We start from the raw sequence: 12,146 nt of genomic DNA, 5'->3' as shown, positions 1-12,146 counted from the left end.
ATTAGTGTCTTAAAAGTAATGTTTTGGCCTATGCAGTTGTATATGAACTGTGTGCAGTAAGACAGACACCCCTCCTTAGAATATTACCCAGAGTGCTGTTTGGTTCAGCAAGATTGGTGAGTTGATGCAAACAAGAAGGCAGGACAGGACAAAGCCATGTCTTGTACTGTTAGCTTGGCAGCTGCATGAATGACTAAGAGAGAATAAAATCAAATTTGTTTGTGTAGCAGGACATCGGCAAGCATTTCGATGGATAAGAGGTTGTGACTTAATACTGATCTGTCATCTTAGACGGTATTATAAATAAAAGAAAAAAATCTGATCATCAATAAATGCGTTTGCAGCAAAGTAATACGTACTTGGTACATTTAGTTTGCTTTTTATTTTCATGAAAAATAGTTTCTTTGCCTTGTTTTACATGCCCAGTTACAAAATAAAAGTGACTTTGCGTTTCTCTTAATAGTCCGACTAGAAATTCATGCACGCAGTAAATTATTAAACCATACATCATTTACTGTGTTATATATATTATGTTAAACACACAGTAAACCAGATTTAATCTCTGTGATTAATGTATTTAGATATGTTAGTATAAAGTTCATTAACACAGTAGAGGAGTTATCGACAATTGAGAAGTAAAATACAAAAATTCCAGTTAATTGCATTTCTAGAAGCGAAAAAAAGCCTCCGAAGAAACAACAGCCAGGTAGCACTGATAGTCACAAGAAAGTCACCCTACCATTTCTAGGCATTGTACAATATAATAAATACTTTGAGAGTCCTGTGAGAAGCCAACTGAATCCTTTTGATGTGACTCTCCAACTTCCAATATCTCTGGTGTCACTTCCAGTGGGCTGGAGTGATAGCTTTACAGTCCAGCAGTAGTGCCAAGTGCTCTTCAACTAATGGTTTGATCGTGCCACGGTTGTGTTATTTACCCTTGGTATCTTCATAAGGCCGTTTTCCAATTGTAATGCATAGTCCAGTGTACATTTTCTGATGGCACGGTCTACTAAGTAAAGCTCAAACCATTTAAAGCTGCCTTGTTGGTAAAGGTACACATCTGTGTGTTTTGCAAAAGAATTGGTGGTGATAAATATCAGGCATGAGAAGTGCCAGTTTGTTTTATGAGGTAAAGTGTGCCTCTTTCTATTTCATGGTCTTGTTTAGTGGAGTAAAATGGACACACCTTGAATACTTTTCACCTGAAGATATTGTGTTTGACTTTTAAGTTTGTCAGTGTGAAGTGTGCTCCGGCCTTTACTTGCGAGAGATGATTGAGTATCTTTAAGTTAGTCATCTTCCAACCCGCTATATCCTAACACAGGGTAACGGGGAGGTCTGCTGGAGCCAATCCCAGCCAACACAGGGCACAAGGCAGGAACAAATCCCGGGCAGGGCGCCAGCCCACCGCAGGGCACACACTAGGGACAATGTAGGATTGCCAATGCACCTAACCGCATGTCTTTGGACTGTGGGAGGAAACCCATGCAGACACAGGGAGAACATGCAAACTCCATGCAGGGAGGACCCGGAAAGCTAACCCAGGTGTCTTATTGCGAGGCAGCAGTGCTACCACTGTGTCACCGTGCTGCCCTATCTTTAAGTCATTACAGGTTAAGCTAATGTAAGTCTGAATTGTACACACCTAATTCCAACAGCATCTGTCACAAGGCTCTTGCATTGCATTTCGCAGCTGCCCTTGAACTAAACCTGCAAATTCTGGAATATGTCTTAAAAATAGGGTAGGAATAGAACTAGGTTATATCAATAAAGACAAATTGAAAGATTAATGTGACTTGAGGGCATAATTGTAATGTTGAAGCTGAATATAATTGATTTATAAATTAGCTAGAATGCAGACTTTTCCACCGTCTTAGGGCATCTTCATTTTTTCTGTCACGGAAGTTAATTAAATGAAACGGGAGCACTTGATACATGATTAGCCGAAGCAGGAGTGTTGCGATTTTACTTTTTAATTTTATGTACAGAGAAATTAATTCATGGTAATGGCAAAAGCTGGACTTTTTCTTTAGCCCATAACTGAAATCATTTAGAGCTGCTTGATAAAGAAGAGTCATTTCTGAAGGATATCTTGTATGTTTTAATGTGCCTTGTTCCATCCTTGGTCTAAAGATAAAAGGATGGAAGGGAAGAAAATCGCGCCTTCAGAGCACTGGTGGAGGAAGAGGAGGAGGAAGACGGTCTATGGCCCATCGAAAAATTGCTGAAGGAGGAGGACTTGGCAAGGGTTTGAAAAGTGTGAATACATTGGTATGTGGTTTCTCAGAACTGGAGCCTTTTTAGCACAGCTGAAGCACAGAAGATGTGAAGCTTGTGGTGGGGTTGACACCTAAGGTGATGGTTATTGCTGGTTCTTTGCAAGCACACCATTTGTAATGGCACAGTGTCTGTTGTTTATGTATACATTTCTTAAAGTCAGGAGCCTCAATAGGACTTGGGGTTGTTGTCTGTCTGGAGTGAGAACTTTTCACTTGTATGATTGAATTGGTCACTGCATGGCTTTTAGAGGTGGTGTAGCCTGTTGTGATGCCAAATTCCACTCTTAATCATTTTATCTTTATGACTATCTATAATTTATACTTGGGTTTATGTTGTGCTCTGAAACATGCCTGTTTGGGTATTCTGTGGTGGAAATTTGAATTTTATCACAGTTACGTCTTTCTCACATGCAAGCTATCTAAGGAATTTAGGTGTAAACTATAGCATCTGGCATGTGGCAACAAAACCAGAGTTGGTATCCTAAGAAACCTGCACAGGCCATTTTCAAAGTCAAGGCCTAACCTAATTTTAAGGAATGTGCCTGTATATTAAGCAGCTTTTTAAAAATTATTTACATTTTTTTTATTGTTTGAAACCTCTTCAGTCCTACATGAAATGCGAAGACAGTAGGCTAAATAAAGAATTCATAAGAGACACTGAGGTTGGTGTATTAGTATCTGCAACTAGCTTGATGGCTTTGCAAAGTGTGTAGAAATTAGGTGGGTCCTTAAATAAGGAAACCACTTTCCATCTGGATCATGAAAGGGTAACCATTAAGCTTCATTACCACTGGCTGCATGTGTAGTGTGTGAACTCTTTGTTGTGCTATCGGATCACCTGTGACTGTGCACCTAACATGACGAGCCCCTTAAGTCCTTTTCTTAAAGGGAAATTGGAAGACTTTTACCTCAAGCCTCTTACTTGTGTTACTGTCCATTTTGTCTTTTTTTCTCTCTCTTCATCATGTAAAGCACTTTGAGCTCCATCATCTGTATGAAAATGTGCTATATAAATAAATGTCGTCGTCCATGGTGTATGCTGTATATTCAAACCTCGGCATCTCTAATGGCAAGCTGCTTGCTGACTGAGACTGCCCTTTAATGTTTGCTTCAGTCCAGTTTAAAACCAATAGAGCACTTCACAAGAACATTCTGTTGTGTCCTTAAGGGAATGTAGCTAGACAAGCAATGAACAATCCAGATCTTCATCTATGCTAATAGCAACCAAACATAAACACTTGCTTGAAGATTTTACTTAAGTGTATTTGTCTGCTGCCAATATCAGTAAATATATGTGATACAAAAATCATACAACCAAGGGTTAGTTCATGTAGTATTATTTCATGAATGCAGGTGACACTTCCCAGGTGGTCCAGTTTCTTAGTTACAAATTTTATATCCTCAGCTGAAAAATTAAAAGAAAAAATATTTCTTGCCAAGGAGAGATCAGTTTGCAATGTGTCCCTAGAAGCAGAGATAAAGAAAAGCCCCATGTAAGTGTTTGTTGCAGCAGCTGAGCCAAGCTTTTTACAGAAGTGTCAGAAAAGCAACAACTGACCTATAAATGTCCATTTTCAAACAGAATTTAAGGGGATGAGCTCTTCTTGAAAAAGTCTAATAAAAAGGAAAATGCCTGACTTAGTTTGTTTTCATCTCCATTAGCAAAAAATGCCACGACACTTTTAAAAAGACAGAGTGTTACTTGTCCAGAGAACAAAATTTGGCTCCTTACAGAAGCTTCTTAAATAAATAAATAGATACACACACACACGCATATCTAAAATGGAAAAAAAAAGCTTCTGACTTGGCAGTCCTAATCACAGAGAGGCATTATGCAGGCTGATGGTACAGAAGGAAATGTCCTAAACTGAACAAGACTTAATGTTCTCCACCTGAGTTTTCTCCTTTGTCTCATACCTTAAGTACAGAATCTTCTGAAGATTTCTGCAAGTGCCCTAACCTAGTGTTATATTTATAGAGGTGTACTGAGTGAAGAGAAAAGGAGTCCAGACTGTTCCTTGTGGTGCTCAACTGTTGCTCACTTCCATATCAGAAATGTAGCCATCCTTAAGTCTCACATACTGCGATCCGCCCAACAGTCCATTTTCAGGGACACCATTTTGAGGCTTTTAAAACACAGAAAATGTTACTGAAATCATTTTCAGTAAGTCAAGGTTATTTCCCCATGGGAACAGGAAGCTTCACTTTCTACCCAAAAATACCCAGACTCCGGCTTTGCTTTTCAGGTTACCTAGAATACACTGTACTCCTGTTCAGCTTGATAAAATTTACAGACTTAAAGCATATTACCTGAACTCTGCCAGCTGAAAAGGTCAAGGTATCTCCCATGCATATACCAATGAAATGAACTGTACACGTTAAAATCAAAATTAAAGGTTAGTAAGCTCAGCTGAGCTGTCAAAACACAACCATTACATTGCCAAGCTCTAATAAAAGAATTGTGTGCCCCTTGTTAATAAAGTAACAGTCTCTTGCTGTAAAACCAAGCTCTACAAGCTAGATGTTTCTTTCTCACCCCCAACAAATTGAAGTATAAATCCCCTTTGAATGCCTGCTGTTTGAGCTGAACTTCACACTTAAGCACAATGTTGCCTCCATCTTACGATAATGTCTTGTTAAGTGTTAGTGATGAAATAAGTTGTAGCCCAGCATATATTACGGCCTTCTGGTTTCTACTTGTATCTGTTTGTCGTGAGTTCTACCCTTTGGTATTATGTTTTGTACCTTTAGTAGGATACTTTTGATTTTTAATAATGCTGTATTTGTATTGAATATAATTTAGACTAATAAACATATAACTGGTTGAAAAGTATTGACGGTGATATTTCTGTAGCTGGTATTTTAGGAATGTTTCAGTCCTCCTCTGCCTAAGACCACTCCGCTCCAGAGATCATGATATCTGCTTATGTGCTTTGTATAAAGAATTAAAAACAACCTTGGGAGCCATTTTAACCGAACAAGAAACTTATCACTCAATTAACCATTGGGGTGTTCATTATTATTATTACACTTATTTAAATTAAAAAATAATAATAACACAACCTGAAGCACTTTGGAACGTACCTTTGTGTGAGTAATATATGTTTGTAATTTATGTTTTTCAATATTTGTTTTAGGGAAAAGGGCAAATATAAATACATTGGTTTCTGAAGCATACGCATTAACTCTGTCTAGATATTTCCAAACGACAATCCAGTTTAGTAATAGATGGGGTATTCCAATATATTATTGTAAACATGCAATACAGAACACTAAAAACATTTGGCAACCAATATCCTGTACTTCACACAATCCCAATTATTGCATAAAGTTTATGTACATCAGGGCTGTTCGGTTACAAATTCAGGTGGACCAGATTTTCAGACCAAGAAATATAGCTGGGCCACAAATTTTCATCAGCTGGTAAGCAGCAGGCAATGACAAATTTTAAACCAACATAAATGAATGTATTGAAAGAGAAGTAATGTTTAATTGTTTTCCCTTTTAAATTTGGCCAAATCTGACCCGGGCACATCACAAAGTACATGACAAACAATATAAAAAATAAAAGCTATAACTGTGCAGAATGTGAGGTGGTAGCAATACTTTTTTCTACTTTTGAAATTAAAAAAATAAACATTTTGGTCCTATCTGAAATAGGCATAACTCAAATTGCATAAAAACAAAATAGTGCACAGTATTTTGGTCATGTAAAAATCACAAAGTACATTTAAGTGTAGGTGTGTGTGCCCTGCCTGGGTTTTGTTTCCTGCCTTGCACCCTGTGTTGGCTGGGATTGGCAGCAGATCCCCGTGACCCTGTAGTTAGGATGTAGCAGGTTGCATAATGGATGGATGAAGAAGGACCATCAAAACTATCGGTGCACCAACCCATAACAAGTAGTAACAGTAACTAACATACATGAATGCAGCGTATACTATACACTGAGGGAACATGAGTTTGTGTTAAATCACCTCATGTGTGATTGGGCATGGCTTTGTTCCACCTTCCCCATTATGTTCATATTGTGACGTGTCTTGCTACTGCATGAGCTGTGGGGCAAATCACTTTGTGAGGGCTCAGGACACCTCCCTAAAGAGATCTGAGTGATGGGATCAGAGTGAGAGGAGAGCAAATGGTAAAAGAGCAGGAAGAAGAGCCAGAAAAGTGGAAGGCTACCTTTTTGTTTTGGGGGTGTCCCTGTGATCCAGAAAAGGAGTGGAAGGGTACAGTTTATAGCACAGCACACAAAATAAATGTGTTGCCAGTGAACATTTTGAAGATTCCCACAGAGAAGTGGCTCCTATATGTCATATTCGACAGGTTGTCCCAGTATCGGACTACTATCACCACTTTTATACACACGACATGCTGCATTGTGGGTTGAATGTTGCTAGGCTATACGTTGTTTTGCCTGGTCTGTACTACTGTAGAAATTTATGTAGGAATTTCTGAAAGCTTGCAAATGTGTTTTTCTCTGTATTTATCTTTGTTTCTGGCTGGACTATGGGCTTAGGTCACTTGGAGGTTACTTCTGACTCACATGTGGCATGTGGGCTGCCATTTCAATGGGCTATACATACACCGATCAGCCACAACATTAATACCTCCTGCTCAATAATCTTTAGGTCCCCTTCCTGCCACGAAAACAACTCTGACCCAGCATGGACTCCTCAAGACCTTTGAAAATGTCCGGTGGTATTTGGTACCATGACATTAGCAAGAAGGTCCTTTATGTCCTGTAAGTCATGAGATGGGGCCTCCTTGGATTGTACTTGTTCGTCTAGCACATCCCACAGATGCTCAGTTTGATTGAGATCTGGGGAATTTGGAGGCCAAGTAAACACCTTGTACTCTCTGCGAGTCCACTCCTAAACAATTTTTGTTTTTTCCATTGCCATCGGGGAATATCGTTGCCATGAAAGTTTGTAAGTGTTCTGCAAAAGTCTTTAGGTGGTACATGTGAAAGTAACATCCTCACGAATACAAGGAATCAAGGTTTCCAATTAGATCATTGCCCAGTTCATCATACTGCCTCTACCAGCTTGCTTTATTCCCATAGTGCATCCTGCTGACATCTGTTCCCCAGGTAAATGCACACATGCAACCGGTTGTCCAGATGATCTAAAAGCAAACCTGATTCATCAGACCAGGCCACCTTCTTCTGTCACTCCATGGTCCAGTTGTGATGCTCATGCGCCCACTGTTGGCGCTTTCAGCAGTGGACAGGGGTCAGCATGTGCAGTAGCTACACAGCAAGTTGTTTTGTACTGTGTGTTCGGACTCCTTTCTCTAATGGCAAGTATTAAGTTTGTCTGTGGTATTGGACCAGACAGGCTAGGTTTTAGTCCCCACGAGCCTTTGGTGCCCATGAACCACTGTTACTGGCTCATTATTCTTCCTTGGATCACTTTTAGGAGGTGCTAATCACTGTATATCAAGCAAGGCCTGCTGTTTTATTAGTTATAATTACAAGATTGGAGAGACTGGCCTACAGGATGCAGGCTGTGGAAAAGATTTAGAGACTTAGGTTGACACAACATTCTCGTCATCTAAGCAGTGTGCAAAAGCAAATAAAAGACAAAATGTTAGGTTATTTCATAAAACCTGTTGAATAAATAGAGGGATATCATGCTCTTATCATATAGTGCACTAGTAATACTGCATCTAGAGTGCTGTGTGCAGTTCAGGCCACCACACTACAAGAAAGACAGAGCAGCACTTGAAGATGTAGAGATAAGAGCAACCAGGAGCCTCCCAGGACTTAAGCACATGTCGTCAGGCTGAGAGAGTTAAATCTGTTTAGTCTAAACAAGCAGTAGACTACATGGGGACCAAATCCAGATGTTCAGAATCCTCAAAGGCATTGATAAAATTAGATCCTGCAGAATCCTTAGAACTTAAGGGTGAATCATGTACTCAAAACCAGTGCAAACGGAGGGGAAGTGCATTTAGGGCTAAACACAGAAAGCACATCTTTACACAGAGTGTTGAGGAAATCTGGAACAGACTACCAAGACATGGAGTTGTAGCAGAAACCTTCACAGCCTTTAAGAAGGATCAGTGTTGTGTTTATACCATTATTTCTCTCCTCCTTTCCCAATTGTAAATTTTAAAATCCCATTTTTATTCCTTAAATGAAATTCAGTACTGGAAATATATAACACTACATGTAGTCTTAGATACAGTATGCGTAAGCTATTATATTTCATCTTTCTGAAGTTCTAATTCATTTCTAGCTCAGATTTCTGAAGGATGTTTGTTTATATAATTATTTTGATGAGTTCATTCTTGAATTAACCTCAACCCTGGTATGAGTGGTGCTGCTAACAGTTACCTGTTTATTGACAAATCAGAATTAATTCAGAATTTCTATAATTCTGAATTTGTAATCGATCAATTGTTATGGAATTTGTTCTTTGTACTGCATTAGTAAATAGAAAAAATGTTTCATCCAGTTTTTGTTTAGATAAAAACAGCAGAGATGCTGACAATTTTTTCCCAGCGTTGGTCTTTCAGTTAGTCTTCATTGACATCATTTTAGTGGGTTAGGTGCAGTCACAGAGCACTCCCGTGACGGCCACGTTTCTAGTCTGATGTCTTCAGTGACTTAATCCAACTAGCCTCCATCAAGCCCTTACACACTCAAATGGGTTTAATTTTTGGCTCAAGTATTAGCTGTTTACCATTAAGGGATCAGTCAGAAGTACAGTGCTTGTAATGCAGCTATGAGGAAAAATTAATCCAGGTGCTTTGGACCTCACAGACAGAAGAGAGACTAGTCTCTGTGATGTTGCATGTTTTACTTGCCCCAACAGAATGGAGAAAAGAATAAACAAGACGCAAGATTAATGCTGAACCTAATGTATCTGTGAAGCCTTTGCACAGCCAACATATTATTGGCTATTAGAATAAAGGTATGAGCATGTGATACTTAAAAATGAGAAATTGTCACACAGCCATCTAATTGAACACATGTTTAATGTGACATTCTTGGCTGATGAGATTAGCTAGCAAAGTAGTGCATGTGAGTGCTGTTGACCTTAGCAGACTGTGGATTGACTAAAGTTTATATGAATGAGAATATGTAAATTTCCTGAGCTCAAAATGTGAAAAACACTTGTTTAAAAATAGCAGTAATTTTTAGCTTCAAACGCACATTGGCAATAAACAGAATTTGGATATGTAGATTTTTATAGGCAAAAATTAGTTATGTATTTGGAATTTGAGAAAATCAAATTCACTTCAGATACAGGATGCTAATAAATGTATTTGCTTTTTGTAATCTGCAACAAGATCTTTGCTCACATAGATGATTTGTTTGGAATTGTGTGACCCCAGAAATCAGTAATGTGTCAAGAGGTAACATCAAGGGTTGGGACAACACAAACGAAAGCAGACACTGTTGCTCCCACAATGCACTTAGTCAATTCAGGAAGCACTTCATTACTTTCCATTGCTTGAGCCTGATCTCCCATAATTTATCTGTGAGTATACAACCAGGGGTTCATCCCCAGCTTAAAGATGTTCTGTTCTCGTCATTTTTTAAGAATTATTTTGGAAATATTTCTTTTCTTTGTCTCCTTTCTCTCCATTTTGTTTGTTGCCAAGTTTCTATGATTAATTTTGTGGTGTTCAGTGCTTTAATCGTCTTAATGTTCTCTTATTTTCCTTTCTGTCTGTGTGTTGCTTGTTGCAGGGGGCTTGACTACTAAATGATGCAGCCATGGAATGGCTTATGAAGAAGCTGCAGTTAATATAACTGCTTTGGCATTGTGCATATTATGGTCTTTTAATTTAGGCTTTGTTTTCCTATATTTGGATTTGTGGTTTTGACCACAGATTTTGCTTACTTCAAGGTTTGTCTCTGTGTCAAACATATATTTTGTTGGGTTTTTTTTTGGTTTTTTTTTCTTCCCAGAGGTTTGATCATTTTTCATACGTATTGCATCTTAACATTGTTTTCTTCACTTTTTGTGTCAGGCTGTCTTTTATATTTGAAGCCAAGATTCCAGTGGTGAGGTCTAATATGTGGAGCCAGATCTGCTGTCTGAAGAGCTGGTCTGGTTTTTGTGTGGCTTTTTCCCATAACCCTTTTGAGCTTTGTTAGACAGGACAGTAACTCTCAGTCAGTGAACGCTTTATGCCAGTCAGCATTGCCTAGGCACAATTCAGGTATGCCACTCAATTCAGAATTGTTTATTGATCCATCTTGAAAGTTTACCTAAAAACTGAACCATTTTTATGTTAATGTGAGAGTCTCCCCTCTTTTCTGCCTATAGAAGGAAATGCGGAGAAATCTACTGCTGCATTGGTAGATTGAGTACAGACTTTTCATATAAATAGTAACACCGTTAGCACATTTAGTTTAAGATGGGTTGAAATTGAAGTAATCATCATAGCCCCCAGAAGTAACGTTTGCAGTGCACCATGCAATGCACATGTCTCTGTTATATGCCATTTGATATGGGATTTGTAAAAGCACTGTTAATGTTGGTGTATCTTGGAATGACAAGTGCAATGCATTTTATTACTAAAAATATCTGGGATGCGCTCTCTTTTGGAATAACATAGGAACCAGACGGACATGCACAATCTTTTTAATAAGATGAGAAATTTGGGCCGATGCTCTTCATGGAAATGCAAAGTCTTTATCCAGTGAGCAGCATAGCACAACACTAGGAACATCAGCATGATTTTATTTGGAAATGGCTGCCTGCCTGTGCTTGCGTTGGATTGTGCACGGTAACCACTTTAGCATAATGTGATTAGAAGCTCAGCAGCTGGTCTTCTGCTTTGCATAACTTCATGCAGGTTTTTTAAAGTTTTCTTAAATGAATTTGTCTCTCTCTCTCTGTATTTACAAGTCAGACTTTTGTTACACACCAAGCAGCAGAGAGCCTCGGTAGAATTTGCATTAGTCAACTATTTGCGCACTCTGTATTCTAGGGATGCTAAAGTGTGGTCTGTAACACCTGCACGTGCTTAAGTGCTCAGTTTGAGGATACTCAACTGAAGATTGCACTGCTTTTTGTACAAAACAGTCTTCTACTTTTTGTTTGCCAGTTAAATATAGAAATCGCAAACACACCCCATCACTTTATTTTCCTTGTACAGTCATATTTATAACATATTTTAAGCATTGACAATTTTTTAACTATTTAAGTTTTATTTATATTGGTTATTTGGTAGGTTAGTATCAAAATTTTTCTAATTTACATTTCCCCATCTTTTTCAAATTCATAATAACCTGTGGAAATAGTGTTTTTTCAATGCTAGATATTAATTTTTCCCTTCGGAACCAGTAAGCAGCTGTCTGCCTTTCAATTATATGATGCCTTTCTTACCATAAGTAGAATTTCTATTTTATATAGCTTCATGTGAGTACCATAGCAGTGTGTATTAGTAAGTAGAGACTGCAGTCTTACAAAAAATAAAACTAAATATATTTTAAACATTTTATGGATTACCAATTTAAACTATTGCAACCTAGCTGTGTAAACTGCAGTAGAGAACTACATTAGAGTTCATTGAGTTGATGGATACCATCTTCTGCAAATGTTTTTACTCACAAAGGGTTGTGGACACCTGGAGCAAAGCAGCTTATGTCTTGATGACTTTTAAATGGTCCCTCCATAAGATATTGAGAGCAGAAGTTTGACTAAGCAAGTTTGGTTGGTGGGATGTCCTCTCCTTTTATTTGTAAACTTTTTTTTTTCTCTTTTGTTCTCCCATTGTCTGTGTCAGAAATTGATCACCCAGGCCAGTGTGGCTTCATAGTTGAAAAAACAAACTCTCACGCACAGACACCACAGCCAGCACAGGCCTCACCTGTAACTCAAATATGTTCTCCAGCCTGAGCTT

At 38.4% G+C, this 12,146-nt stretch overlaps 1 protein-coding gene across 11 annotated transcripts in view; it reads left to right on the top strand.

The window, feature by feature from the left end:
- Positions 1-12,146, top strand: part of mllt10 (MLLT10 histone lysine methyltransferase DOT1L cofactor) — a 193,445-nt gene that overhangs the window by 69,505 nt on the left and 111,794 nt on the right. For 5 of the 11 annotated variants that reach the window (XM_051929241.1, XM_051929242.1, XM_051929244.1 and 2 more), the window contains one exon: positions 2,137-2,274. The exons of the other annotated variants lie outside the window; for them this stretch is intronic. In XM_051929241.1, the coding sequence (XP_051785201.1) occupies positions 2,137-2,274 (138 nt within the window). The remainder of the gene's footprint in view (positions 1-2,136; positions 2,275-12,146) is intronic. 11 annotated transcript variants of the gene reach the window in all.

Source organism: Erpetoichthys calabaricus, chromosome 6 (assembly GCF_900747795.2).
Source record: "Erpetoichthys calabaricus chromosome 6, fErpCal1.3, whole genome shotgun sequence".
Lineage (NCBI taxonomy): Eukaryota > Metazoa > Chordata > Cladistia > Polypteriformes > Polypteridae > Erpetoichthys > Erpetoichthys calabaricus.
Note: the sequence above shows the minus strand (reverse complement) of the source record. Positions and strands in the feature narration are given on the sequence as shown.